This window comes from Triturus cristatus, chromosome 1_1 (assembly GCF_964204655.1).
Source record: "Triturus cristatus chromosome 1_1, aTriCri1.1, whole genome shotgun sequence".
Taxonomy (NCBI): Eukaryota; Metazoa; Chordata; class Amphibia; order Caudata; family Salamandridae; genus Triturus; species Triturus cristatus.
The window spans coordinates 853,446,168-853,461,354 of NC_140579.1; the positions used below are offsets into that span (position 1 = coordinate 853,446,168).

General features: G+C 47.1%; 1 protein-coding gene across 8 annotated transcripts in view; it reads left to right on the plus strand.

The window, feature by feature from the left end:
- The window catches only part of FOXP4 (forkhead box P4), a 973,797-nt gene extending 960,312 nt beyond the window's left edge, over nt 1–13,485 (plus strand). For all 8 annotated transcript variants that reach the window (XM_085650470.1, XM_085650461.1, XM_085650455.1 and 5 more), the window contains 2 exons: nt 5,801–5,961; nt 7,894–13,485. In XM_085650470.1, the coding sequence (XP_085506596.1) occupies nt 5,801–5,961; nt 7,894–8,044 (312 nt within the window). In that variant the 3' untranslated portion in view covers nt 8,045–13,485. The remainder of the gene's footprint in view (nt 1–5,800; nt 5,962–7,893) is intronic.
- The last annotated feature ends 1,702 nt before the right edge of the window (nt 13,486–15,187 follow it).

Below are 15,187 nucleotides of genomic sequence, written 5' to 3' on the forward strand. Positions count from 1 at the left end.
TCTGGAATCTCCAAGAGGGCCCTTGAAAATGTGAAACTTCAATTCCGCAATCCACTTGAACAAAACCCTTACAAATCCACTGGTACTCCAGGCTGGGAATTCTTTGTGGGGATGTCCAGGTGAGCTCTGTTAACCTGTAGCTTGCAGGGAGTCCACGCTTTAGTCCTTTTGCAGCAAGGTAATCCACAGGGCTGCAGTTTCAGTTGGTGCAGTCTTCAGAGGTCAGGCCTTAGAAATATTTGCACAGCAAAACTTCTCAGCAGGGCACTTCTTGCTTCAGTAAGTTTCAAGCAGCAGATCTGGAGGGCTCTGCCCCTCTCAGATGCTTATTCAGAATTCTCTGGGTCAAGCAGCAGGTCACTCCTGACCAATGGGAGCAGGGTAACTCCTCAAGGCGATGACCACATCCTGTAGAGTGTGGCATTATTTTGTCCCAGAGTACATCAAATCTTCCAAATCCATAATGGCTGATTTTCCAGCAGAGAGTCAAGACCTGGCTAAACACACCCCCAGGGATGGCTTATTTCCCTAGACTCTCCCACTACTATCTGCACATACCTTCCTTAAGCCTAGCCCTGACTCTGCGTCAAAAGTGTAAAAGTGTAACTGACACCCAGGCCTCCCCTCTGCCTTTGAAGAGCATGGTTTACAACTCCACCCCCTGGCCTGGCATTCCTATCGATCAGCTCACTGCCCTCCCAGCAGAGATGTTAACCCCAGGGGTTCTTTATCATCTCTTTAAAGCAACCTGGCTAATCCACTTAACTCTGACCAATCAGGGCAGACCACTGGAAGGCTGAATTTGGACTTACAAACATGAAAGTCTTATAACTTCTTGTATGTACACTTTAGGAGAAATTCAACAATATGATATTGTTGGAGTTACTACAGCCATTCCGGGAAGTCTTTGAATGGCCAGTCCAGTCCTCTCCTATCAATAGTTATTAATCAGTAACTTTCTATCATGTTAACCTATGTAACAAGGGATTTGCAATGGAAAATTTACTTGGGACATTTTTCCAGCACCAGGACTTACAAAAAAATATTTTATGAGTACTTGCATTATATCTACAGGAACCCCACCCCAGGAACACCTAGGGGAGACTTTGGGGGTTCTGAATCTGTAGAAATATTGCAGATTCTCCTTTTACTGTGCTCCTAGCATCAAAGTCGAATTTGAGCAGCACTTTACCACAATGTGGAGTGAAATGTGAAATTTCACTTTACCCAGGCATATAAAAACTCATTTTATAAGGGTGTACCTTATAGATAACTGACCCCCCACCCCTGGGATACCCATTTTTAAGTGCCCCTACCACCAAAGTCGAGTTTGGGCACAATTTACTTTTTAAAAGCAGTCCTGGCACCCAGGGCCGTTTTTAAACTGACCTCAGGCTTCAGCAGTGCACACATGCAAGTGCAGAAAAAGCTGCTGGCCTCTAAATTGCCATGCCCCAGGGTACTGGGGACTTCTAGGTAGTTTCAATCCCTTGCCCTATTATATACTAGGGGCTTAGGGGGTAGGACATGCCAATTACAGGGGTAGCCCACCATACCATAGTGTACCCTAGTGTATGTTAGGTGTTTTAACTGTATTCTAATGTGTTCCTTTCAGCTTAGCACTGGCCCTGGGCCTGGTTAGGCAGAGCCCTGGGTTAGTCAAAATCAGTTACCACCAGCATCAGTCAGCAAAAAGTGTGGGGGGGTGCCTAGGGCACAGGATGACTTTGCAATATAGCCCCCCTCCCCCCCAAACGAAAGGTGATGGGTTACTAACCTACACCCTGGTAGTCCTCATCAGCTAAGTGGAAAAACTGGGAAAGTCCATCTGCATTTGCATGGGCAACCCTAGGTCTGAGTTCCACTGTAAAGTCCATTCCCTGTAGGGAAATGAACCACCTTAACAGCTTGGGATTCTCCCCTCTCATATGCATGAGCCATCTGAGAGGTCTGTGGTCAGTTTGAATACGAAAGTGAGTCCCAAACAAATATGGTCTCAATTTTTTAGGGACCACACCACAGCAAAAGCCTCTCTCTCAATTGCACTCCACCTCTGCTCTTGGGGAAGAAGCCTCCTGCTAATAAAGGCAACTGGCTGATCAAGGCCCCCTTCATTTAGCTGTGACAACACTGCCCCAATCCCTTGCTCTGAAGCATCTGTCTGAACCACAAATTCCTATGTGTAGTCAGGGGATAGTAGCACTGGTGCTGAACACATAGCAGCTTTCAGAGTATCAAAAGCCTACCTACACTCTGGGGTCCAAATCACCTTCTTGGGCCTCTTTTTAAAAGTGAGTTCTTTTAGGGCCCCCACAATGGTCCCATAATTTTGAACAAACCTTCTATAGTACCCTGTCAGTCCAAGGAATGCCCTGACCTGAGTCTGGGTAACAGGAGCTGTCCAATCCAAAACGGTTTGAATTGTTGCTTGGAAAGGCTATACATGGCCCCTACCTACCAGGTGGCCCAGGTACACCACAGAACTCTGCCCTATTTGACACTTGCTTGCCTTAATAGTGAGACCTGCTTGCTGCATGGCCTGAAGCACTTCTCTTAGGTGGTTTAAGTGATCCCCCCCAGGTAGAACTGTATACAGCTATATCATCCAGGTAATCTGCACTGAACTGTTCCAACCCAGACAAGACCCTGTTCACCCACCTTTGGAAGGTGGCAGGTGCATTCTTTAATCCAAAGAGCATTACCTTGGACTGATAATGTCCCTCTAGTGTGGAGAATGCCCTCACTGATGGAGCAAAGGAGAGGTCAGCAATCTGCCAGTAACCTGAAGTCAAATCAAAAGTACTCAGGTACTTAGCAGCCCCCAACCTATCAATGAGCTCATCAGCTCTAGGTATAGGGCGAGCGTCAGTTTTGTGACTGCATTCAAACCTCTGTAGTCCACACAGAACCTTAACTCCTTGGGTCCCCCCTGAGGATTAGGTTTAGGTACCAGCACCACTGGACTGGCCCATGGACACTCAGACAGTTCAATTACCCCCAGTTCCAGAATCTTAGCAACCTCAGCTTTAATGCTGGCTCTGACATGGTCAGACAACCTGTACAGTTTATTTTTGACAGGTAGGCTGTCACCAGTGTCAATGTGGTGCACACACCACTCAATGATGCCTGGGGTCAAAGAGAACAGGCCAGCAAACTGCTCCAGCACCTGCTTACAGTCTCTGTGCTGCTGGTCTGTCAATTTGGGAGAGAGTACAACTCCCTCCACTGACCCATCTTGCACATTAGTGGAGAGGAGGTCGGGCACAGGCTCAGTTTCCTCCTCCACACTCTCATCAGTGACCAGTAACATGGTCATGTCTGCCCTGTCATGGTGGGGTTTCAATCTATTCACATGCAGGACCCTGTGAGGGTTCCTGGGGGTGCCAAGGTCAACGAAATAGGTGACCTCACCCTTCTTCTCAAAGATTGGATAGGGCCCACTTCACTTGTCATGGAGGGCCCTGGGAGCCTCAGGCTCCAACACCCACACCAATTGTCCTGGAGTATACTCAGGCATAGTAGCCTTTTGACCATACCAGTGCTTCATGAGCTCCTAGCTGGCCTCAAGTTTCCTGTTTGCCTTGTACATCTTCTCTGCCATCCTAGATCTCATGCCTAGCACATAAACAAGCACATTGTCCTTTGCTTCCTTAAGAGGCTTCTCTAAAGACTCTCTTAGCAGGCTCAATGGCCCCCTCACAGGGTGTCCAAACAACAACTTAAAGGGACTGAAACCAACCCCTTTCTGTGGCACCTCCCTGTAGGCAAACAGTAGGCATGGGAGGAGAACATCCCATCTCCTCCTGAATTTCTCTGACAACCTATTTATCATGCCCTTCAGGGTATTGTTGAATCTCGCAACAAAACCATTTGCTTGTGGGTGATAGGGGGTGGTGAACTTTTAGTTAACACCACACTCATCCCACATGGCAGTCAGATAGCTGGACAGGAAGTTCGTGCCCCTATCTGACACCACCTCTTTTGGAAAACCCACTCTGGTGAACACACCAAGCAGTGCTCTAGCCACAGCAGGAGCATTAATGGTTCTAAGAGGTATGGCTTCAGGCTATCTAGTGGTGTGGTCAACTACCACTAAGATATACCTATTCCCTGATGCAGTAGGTGGGTCCAGGGGACCAACAATGTCCATCCCCACCCTTTCAAAAGGAACCCCAACCACTGGCAGTGGTATTAGGGGAGCCTTTGTCTTGCCCCCTGCCTTGCCACTGGCCTGACAGGTGACACAGGAGCTGCAAAACTCCTTTAACTTTTCAGACATAAGGGGCCAGTAGAAATGGTTCACCAACCGGTTCCATGTCTTTGTCTGTCCCAAATGTCCTGCCAAGGGGCTATCATGACCCAAAGTCAGGATGAACTCTCTGTACTTCTGGGGCACCACCAACCTCCTGGTGGCCCCCTCCTTGAGGTTTCTGGCCTCAGTATAAAGCAGTCCATCTTCCCAGTAGAGTTTATGAAACCCACTGTCATCCCCCTCCTCTTGCTTAGAAGCGATCCGCCTCAAGCTCTCAAGGGTGGGATAGTCACGCTGTCCCTGACTGAACTCCTCTCTGGAGGGTCCACCTGCTCCTGTTAGTTCTGCCAAATCTGACAGCTCTGGCAGGGATGGAGTCCCTCCCTCAGAGGCCTAGATTCTTCCTGCACCTCTGGAGTTCCCTGGGCTGGCTCACAATGCCCAGTGCCCTTGTCCTGGGATGCTTGGCCCTTTGTTCCAGGGTCCAAGTGTCCAGCCCCTCCCTTCTGGCTAGTCTGTGAGCTAGTCACAGCACATACCCACTCAGGGAGCTCCAATATTTTCATATGGAGTCCTCTCTCCACCTCTGACCACACAGAGGCTTCAAGATCATTGCCCAGTAAACACTGGACTGGGAGCACGTTTGACGCAGCTACCTCCTTAGGGCCGGTCACACCTCCCCATTCCAAATCCACCACAGCCATAGGATGGAGTTTGGTAGTGCTGTCTGCATAGGTCACCTGGTAAAACTCACCAGGTAACAACCTCTCTGGAGGCACCAGTTCATCCAGGACCATAGTTACACTAGCCCCAGTGTCTCTGATAGCCTCAACCTCAGTCCCATTCACTTTAGGTCTCTGCATGTACTTGTCCACGTTTGGAGGTAAGGCAGCAAGGGTTGCAATATTCACCCCTCCCAGGGACACTAAGGTTGCTTCCCCCACCTGACTACCCCTCTCTGGGGCACCATTCTCCACCCCTACACTGACACTGGCAATCCCTGTGGATGGCCCCTTAGGGGGGAGCTTCTTGGTGCAGACAGCATCTCCCTGCTTATGTCCTGGCTGGTTACAGTCAAAGCACTTACCCACCTTTGAGGGATCAATTTGCAACACAAGCCCTAACAGTCGAGGAGCCATTCATCCACATGCACAGTAATCAAGTTTTCCTTAGAACATTCCCATGTTTTCTGCCAAAAGCCATCTCTCAGTTGCATGTCAATCAAACCTTTTACTTACAGTTTTTTTCCTCAGCCACATTGAATTGCGGAATGGGCCTAACGCACTTCAGATCTTAACAATGCTTATGTACTACATTGACATACCAGATACTTTAGGAAAACCAAGCAGCTCTTTGTCGCTTTTGGTCCCAAGACTGCATATGTGAATCTCCTTTTACAGCCCGCCCCCACTGCTTTTGTCAGGGCTCACATATTCCACCCTCTCTTTAGTTCATCCTTCACTCATACTTTTAGCATACCTCCTCCAGACTGTCTCAGCCTATCTGTGTTGCTCCGTTTTGATACTCATCTTGATTCTTGTCTCCAAGGCTGCCTTGGCTGAGAGTAACTTTCCGTTACTGAACAGTCCCACTCTTGTGAACACCAGCAGCACATCTTTGCACGTGGCCCATGACGATGTTAGGAGCACCGTGGAACAAGTCAACAGCAATGGCAGTCATAGTCCCCGGCTCTCCCCCCATCGGTACAGGTGAGGACTGGTTGAAGGTCTCTCCGTTGTTGCATGTGATAACAAAAAAATGACTAATTCTAGCTTTCCTGGCGCGGACGCCCCCTGTGTATTCCCATCAGATAAGTACTTGTGACAGAAGGTCTCTTTTTTCAGGGAGGAGGGCGACGATGTTATGACTGAAGCCTAGTCTGTATCCTAGAGCAAAAGAGGAGCTGGCCCTCCTAGAGACTGGGGATCTTGGTGTATCCCAGGGCAGGTGGAAGTTCACAGTGCTGGATAATGAAATAGTTGGTATGTCCCAGACAAAGGGTGAGGCTCTGAATATGTTCCAGGGTAGGACGAAACTCACAGTGCTGGGACGGTCGACCTCTGTGCACCCTGGAGATACAGAGGGGTACGCATTCCTTAGGGGCTGATACTTTCGCATTTTCCAGGGCAGGGAATGAACTAACACCAATGAGGGCTGAGGCACTTGGTATATCCGATACGAGGCAGGATTGCCGTTGCTGGTAACTGATAGCCTCTGTATATTTTAGGGCAGGAGAGGGTCTGACATCGCTGTGGAATGATATACTGGGCATTTTCCAAGAGAAGAGGCACAACTGATGTTACTGGGAATTGAAGCTCTGTAATTCACAGCAGGACAGCAAAGGAACTCACAGTGCTAGGGACTGACACCCTCGGTATATTATAGAGCAGGAGGGGGGGCTTACACTGTAAATTTCAAGGGTAAGGAATGTACTGACATTGCTGGGGACTGAGACCCTTGGTATATCCCAACAAGAATTTGCAATGCAATACTTCTCGCATTTACGAGAGTTTGAACTGTTGGCATTGTAAATGACAATGCCTTTTATTTATGTTTTTTTTTTAAAAACCAGATAAATAAAAGGATTGTCATTTACAATGCCAATAGTTTGAACTCTCGCAAATGCGAGACCTATTGCATTGCAAATACGTTAGGAGAGAGTTGTCCTGCCTTTTCCTGCAGGCAAGAGCAGGCAGGACAAAGATCTTTGGGAAAATAGTGCTCAGAGGCTGTAATTAAAGCCTACCGAGTAACAACACACGTAACAGGGAGTGTCCACTTGGAAGGTTACAAAATGAGAATAGTTGGTACTAAGGAGGGACTACTAATCCTATTGACCAATGAAAAGCTACAGTTTACAGTGGACAATGACACAAGCCAATGAAAAAACTGGGCAGAGAGTGGGCGGAGCTTCACGTCCATACCGTAATACAGCATGCCTTGCAGAGCAGCGCTGCTCATGCTCAACCAAAAAAGGGGTGCCAATGACACTGTTGGGGACTAAGAGCAGGGCTCCGGAGGGACTCACTGTGTTGGATTACTGACACACTCTGTAAATTCCAGAGCATAAGGGGGTGGGGGGGAGTTACACTGCTTGGAACTGAATCTCTGTAATACCCCAAGATAGGAAAGTGACTAAGACACTTGGTTTATTCCAGAGAAGAGCTGGGAATGGCACTGCTGGAAACTTCGGCTGTTTGTATAGCCCAAACTTGCAGTGGGACTCGCATTGTTGGGGAGTTGACACCCTTTATACAGTTCATGGCATGTCGAATCTTGTAGTGCTGTGGACTGATGCCCTCTTTGTATCCCAGTGCAGGGGACAAAATGGCACTTGTAGGGGCTGAGACCCATGCTATGTTTCAGAGCCCTATGGACTCAGTGTTGGGGACTGATGCCCTCGTTATATTCCACGCCAACAGAGGTGCCTGTACACCTTGAGACTGAGACATTTGGTGTGTCCCACAGAGAGCAGGACTGACTGACACTGATTCAAACTGAGGCTTTCTTGATAACCCAGGGTAGAATGAGGGACGCATTGTGTTGGGAGACTGAATGTGGCCCTCTGTAAATCCACAAGATACATCTGCAGGTATTGTTGTTTTTGGCTCAAATTTGACTCTTTACAATTTTATTTTCAGCCATCAGATTCACGTGAATGTGAAAGAAGAGCCAGCGGATTCAGAAGATGACAACAGGCCAGTATCACACTTGGCAACCACCAATCAGAACGTGATGCTTCCTGGTGAGCAGGACCCGGAAGAGGGCCTACCGATGGAAGACTTGCCATAGGACAGTGAAACTCTTTCCCGCACCATTCCAGTCCTTCAGCACTTCCACTTGACTGGGCAGTGGTTCCAACATCCTCAGTGGAGCCATGCCTTGTCCTGTCCAAGGCACTTCCACTCACACCGACTGTGGCGCCTCCCTTTGGCCGCTCTCCGGAAGCGTGACTTTGACTTCTGTTGCTGGCTAAGAGAGGAGAGAAGCATTCCCTCCCCAGGACATAGACTGAAGAGCGTGTACTTGGGGAATGAGATGGCTCATTGGTCTGCAAACCTCTTCCACTCGGTATGTTTCCATCCTCCGTTCTTTAACACGGGTTGAAAGCCCTCAGCAGAAACTTTGCCTGCTAACACTACAGATGCTGCTGGGCCTATATCTGCTGCCACAACTACCAGTGGGACCAAACGAGGAGTGACTGCAACGTTGGAGTCCCCAAAGAGCTCCCCCCGGTGTGTAGTCTCCTCGTCAGCTTTATGGGGTGAAGGTGTATCCACCTCAGTGGGACACATACATCATTTGGAAGCATTCTCATACCAAAAACAGCAAGAGCTCTTTCTGCAGTATGGTGGAGGCAGTTCGAGGGGCTTTGCAGGATAAACACTGCCTGTCTCTGATCCCTGTTCCCAGGTCACCTAGCCATTACTCCATGACACAGCAGCTCCTCGCGCCCCGCTGTCAGATGAGTTGGAGCGCGAGTTGCCACTGACTATTGTGCAAATACGCGGTTGCCAAGAGGAGGAGCGGCCATCTATGTGGTACCACATTTACACGGTGTCAACAGTAATTTCCAGCCCTCTGGGTGTCTTCATGAGCAGGACAGTTTACCGTTTCTTTCTCTAAGGTGTCTCCTTTCCAGTGCATAAGGTGGTGCAGCCCTCCTCGTCCACCTTAATTACCTTTGCCACACATATGTACCAGGCTGCATCATATTGAACGTTAAGTCTGCCATGGAGATGGGGGGAGTCTGCCCGACGGCTTGGATATCAGATGTGCACTGTAACCCCTCCCCTGTGCCACCCCCATCATGATTTTACCCCTTTAATAAATTCTTTCTTCCTCCGTCACCTCGATCTCAAGCCTCTGTGATGAATCCATTCATGTTTCACTCCAAGGTTGAGTGAGGTCACTAAAGATAGCACCAAGAATCCATGGTTGCTGGATTATTTAACCATGTACCTCGAACCACTCTGTCCTGGTACAAAAAAAGGAGAGGCCTGCCAATGTACCACTGCCAGGACTGTTGGTGAACCGTGGGGGTGTGCCCTGCGATCAGCTGGGTCCATACTGAGGACCCGACCCCATAAGTCTTACCAAGATGCAGAGGTCCAGAGTAATGCCTGCAGCTTGCATTGCATTCCTGCCAAAACTCCAAACTGTGTATTTATAATTTATGGTTTTGTAGTTCTTCTGTATTTTAACTTTACCTCTGTTCACCGCGTGTTACCGGACTGTTCTCTGAAGCTGTTTGTGAGAAGAGGCCCTGCTACCTGAAACGGAGTGCCACCACGCCACCAAAGAGTTAATGAGAGCATCGGTGGCACAGGATGAAATCTCCTGCGGACCCTGTCACCAAAGTGTTAACACAAGATTGTCACCAGGACACAGCACAAATGCAATTCTCCAAGAACTTCACACACAAGCCTCACCAGGATTTAGTCCACGTAGTGTAGTGAACTCTTCACACAGCTCAAATCGTCACCAAAGTGTACCTCGCTTAAACCTGTTTGCACGTTGATACCAAAGTCAAATATCTCCCTAGGACACAGCTCATGTGCAAAACCACCAAAGCTGTTACACTAACACCACTTCCATTCAAACTCTCGTCACCAAAGTCTAACTGTAAGCACCTCACTCAAAGCACCTAATCCTCTGGGTCACCAAAGTCGTTCCACAACTATCCCACCAGGCTCCAACCCACACTCTGGCTCCAAATGAATCTCACCTTGAATACTCCCAAAGCAGGTCAATTCTAGCTGATCCCTAGAGAGGGGGATTATGCTCTTTCTGGGATCCTTCTCTGGGTGCAGGTGGCACACTGTGCCCATTACCTCAAAATTACTAGCGTAGCTAAGGGCGGGTTCCTATTAAGCATGGAGATCTCATAGCAGCCTCACCAAATTTAGTGTTGTGTGGACGCTGTTCTAGCTGATCTGCACACAGCCTACTCACATACAGATCGGTCCACAGCTCAGAGCCTGCACTCTACATCTTGCACTACACACGGCCTGTTATGCAGACACTCTCCTACATGCGCAGGTTTTTGTTTAATCAAGAGCAAGATCCTTGGATTTAGAAGGGGCATGAGCCTAGATCAGCATCTTCTCACAGGAAAATGTTGCGCTGTGTGTCCTTAATGGGCAATATTCACATAGAAAGGGAATCTAGCACTTGACCTGCTCCAGGGCGCTATACACAACTACTTTGTTGTAAGCACAGCTTGAAACATTGAATTAACTTAACAGACTGCAAATAGGATGCCTTCCCAGAGTGTTGGCTCCTAACTCCACAGCACCTCTTCCACGGTTCTTACATGACACCCTATGCACTTTTCCTCCTCCTCTGTATGGTCCTCAGTAAAAGGCAGACTTTCTCTGTCACCTTTAAGTTTCACTAAATACCTAAAATGCATAGAAGTTCCCATTTAATCCACCACACACACTGAAGAGTGAACAATACGATTCTGGTGCAAATCTAAAACACTTCAATCTGATTATGGAAATGCATAATTCTTAAATTCCACTGATGGGACTTTCATCGGGAAATTGGAGGATCCTGAGATTTTATGCTACCAGGGTCCTTTCTACACTTCACCTGAGCAGAGAGTAGGTCACTTCATTATGATGATTTGTGATATTCCCGCAACAGGAAGTCATAGTACAAAATGCCACAGGCCATTTATGCACTTGTCAGCTTGGAAAGTGTGCACCTTTCTCATAAAACTCACCGTTTCTACCATTCAGGACCTTTTATCCCACTAGTTATAGGCTTCACCCTTCCACTTTCTAGTCCTCTGACCAAAGATGCATTTTTATGCCAAATGCATAAAACCACATTTCTGTGTGATCTTGTAACTCCACAGTTAAAAAGCTCATTTTTACAAGTGTCACCCAAATTAAATTATTATTTTAAGCCAAAGTTGAGCATTTATTTTGTTTGTTTTTGTGTTTGTCACACCCTATGTTCCAGTTTCTTAAGTACGTATCCTCTTTATTATCCCTTTTTCTTCTTCTCTTACCAGCCCTGTTTCTTCTATACTGCCACCTATTAGGGGGATGTATGACATTACAACGCGTGTCATTACAACGCGTGCAGTTACATCACATGTGTTACAACGCATGCGATGTTACAACGCTATGCCATTACAACGCAAGTCTTTACATCGACTTGCACTAGATGGCGTGCTAACATTAGAAAAGTGTAATTTACTATTCCAACTCCAGTCCACGTAACAGTAGGGAAGGTGTTGGGATAGTAAACTACACTATTTGTAATGTTAGCACGCCATCTAGCGCAAGTCGATGTAAAGACTTGCGTTGTAATGGCATTGCGTTGTAACATCGCATGCGTTGTAACGCATGCGATGTAAAAGCTGCGTGTGGTAAAAACTGCGTTGTAATGGCTGTTCCCTCTATTAGGGGGATAAGACTCAGAGGAGGGGGTCACACTAGATTTCTGTAGTGACGCACCTGTACCATGTCTTACTTCAGCCTAGATTGGTTGTCCTGGTCCAGACCCTTACAAAATCCCATTCATCTTAGACCCGAAACAAGGAGGCTGCAAATTAGTGTAGAAGTATCATATACAAGATGGCAGGAGGAGGTATTGCACTTGGTGGGTGTACAAGAGAGATTTTGTTGGAGCTTTTGATGCAGTGCTCCGTACCAGTACCACTAGAATTCAATGGACCAGTAGCCTAAGTGGCTAACAGTGGAGAAAGTCTCACTCTCATATGCTACACGGCCGACCCTAGCAGCCATTCAGAGACACCAGCCTGTAGGAAGTTTTCTCCCAGGTTCACTACTGACTGTCCATCAGGCCTGAATATTGCCTTATCAGGTAGTTGGGGCTAGAACGTATGTGTGTGTGTTGAGGGGTAGAGGACACTTGGAATTACGGTGAATTGTACCCAATACGGAAACATTACAAGCAGGCTCTGCCTGACGCCACTGCCTTGCACTCAGTACCAGCATAATTTCAACACTCTTGAGTAACCGCAGAACATCACACCTGACAGTCAAAAAATGATAGTACTTTGGAGCTTCCCCCACCAGATTTCACTGGCAGCCGCACTTATTCAGAGTCCCTCTTTTCGCAACTGCAAATCTCACTAGAGTTTCAGCCACTTCTACATCCCTATCTCTCCACCCAGCCATAAATGCCAAACACACATGCACTCTCTTCCAAAGTTTATTTGTCAAACTTCATAGAGCGCTCCATGACCACTATCTTTGTCTGATTCCTAACACATTTAAGAATACCTGGTAATTTCTTGTAAGGAGCAAGACCGTCTATTTGTTTTTAGACCAAAAAAGGAACATCTATATCCCACATTTGTGTCAGTAAGTGCTATGCCAAAACCTAATATAGCTGACCTTCCTATGCCTTTGGATAGTGATCCGGGGGTGTGGGACCTCTCCCTTCCCCTAGATTTGTATTTATAGAGGCACCAAGACAGTCCTAGTAGCCTGCCATAATCTGTCTGCAACGTTTTTATTTTTTTATGAACACCAATAATTCCAATAAATGTCAGAGCAGGGCCCTCATGGTCTGTGACACTCCGCGAAGCCCGAGACATTCCCAGTACTCTCGGAGCCCCACACCTATACTCTCGGAAGCTTCCGAGTGTTTTCAGAGACAGGTGCTCGCAGTCTCTGCTCTCAATACAGGTACTGTTCATACCTTCAGACTGCCTGAATCCTCATATTCTCTTTGTAATCAAAGATTCCTAATGTTCTCAGAAACCTCCGCCTTAACTTGGGATCACGAGGGTCTTACATATATCTTATGCCCTCAAACCTATTATACCCTCACAAGTTCAACCCCTGTGCCCTCAGAGACTTCCTTCACTTTCCCTCTAACTCCTCTTTGCTTGCAACACACACAACCACAAGGTGAGAAGTTCAACATTTTCGGATATGTCGATTTCCCTTACCCCCTTTTGGCACATGCGTGGATCAGCCCTTGAGACCGAGGGCGAGGCTAACAGTAACTGCTTATTGTATAGTAGCGCGAGTTTTTAAAGGGGTAAAGCTAGGAGACACGCCACACTCCCCCTACCCTCCTTCGCCCTCCATTATGTATAAAGAAATAGCATTGTTGTGTATTTGTATCGACGCTGCGTGTCTGCACTGCAGACTTCAATTATTGTTCAGTAGATTCTAGCTGCATGATGTAATCTGTGTGACAACGGCATTATAAAATGCAATAAAAGATCTCACTTCTGAAAACCTGTTTTTGGAATCTGACCTGTGCCTCCTGCGTAATGAGTTTAGAGAACTCTCTGTGTGCATTTGTAAAGTGATGTGAGTGCATGCGTGCAATCCTTTTAACTGTGTTTACAGGCAAATAAACACTGAAAATGCCAGGATAGCAAACTATGCAGTTGAAGTAGAGTTTGACCCTTTTAAGTACTAAGGGTTAATTTTAACTATGCTTTTTATTTGACACATGGCAAATCCTGCTTAAGTGGTGATAACATTTTTTCCACAAATGCACAGCACCCTAATGTTGAGGATTGTCAAAGTACACAGGGTTTGTGATTTTCCTGGATGGGTTTGACAAAAAAGGCAAAATTATGCAAAAATGAGGCTTTTTTCCTGAAAAATGGGGAAAGGCATTCTTTTTTAGGTCTCGCCTGACCCAGCGCATGCGCTGGTCTGGCGAGACTTATTAAGAGGGCTCCAAAAAGTGCTACCAGGCCAGCCTAGAGCTACAGTGCATGAGCGCGGGCGCGCGCGCCGCGCTTTTCCGCTATTACTTTCACTATTACGGCCGCTTTGATGTTTGATCGCGATCACTTTCGCAGCCGCAGGGCCGCTTGGCATAGGCAATAGGTCTCGCTTTTACGACCTTATAAGTATTTAGTTATGCAACTGTTGCATGGCTAAACACTTATAAGGTCCCAAAGGCGAGACCTATTGGCTATGCCAATGCTTGTTTTCTTCTCCAAATGGCATCAACAGGGTTTGCTGTGCACGAATTGCCCTTTTCCCAGCATTCTGAAATGAGCATAGAGGTAAAAATCATTTAATAATTTCTTACACAAATTCTACCTACTTTTAATTTGTGAAAGAAACCGGAGTGAAGCCCAGCAAACTACCATTTCTGTGTACTAAACAAAAAATAATCATTGACATAAAATAGTGAATGTAAACACACACAAAATAAGCTAAAACAAGGTCTTAATCTGTAGCTTTCTGCGTTCAAGTAAATTACAACAGTAATATACTGTTACATCCACTAGACTCTTGCGATCAAAGACGTTTGTTGGGTTTGTATTTCTAGAAACCTGTAATTTCCAGAGCCAAAAACGAAACTGTGGCTCACAATGATATTTTTTCATTGTGTACCAAGAAGGCATCATTTGAGCTTTAAAAAATCTAACAAATAAAAACTAGGGGGCATATTTACAATACCTGGCGCATCCCTGCATATCAGCAAGGATGCACCAGTTATTATGCGCCACAGCTGCGCCACCATGGATGCGCCGCATTGCCGGAGTTGCGTCGCTAGCGCGACGCAGCTCCAGCAATGCTCTGGGGGGCTCTATCTTTACAATGCTGCGTCAATCCTTACGCCTGCTTCAAGCAGGCGCAGGGTTTTGACACAGCATGGGCCTAAAAGTGACTGAGTGAAATCTTGTAGATTTCACTCAGCCACTTTTAGGAGGCGTTCCTGCGCCGGAACGCCCCCACCTGCCCTGGAACGCCTACATGTGGCGCAGGGCTTTACAACATGACGCATCTCCCAGATGCGTCACGTTGTAAATACCCCGCACCATGTCGCAGGATTTGCGCCGCTGCTGCGTCACAAAAGTGACGCAACGGCGGCGCAAAAGTGGCGCAAGTGCAACATAAATCTGCCCCTTGGTACAAACGAAAATTATGCATTTTTTATATGGATCCTAAAATCTGAATTTAGGGATAGGGG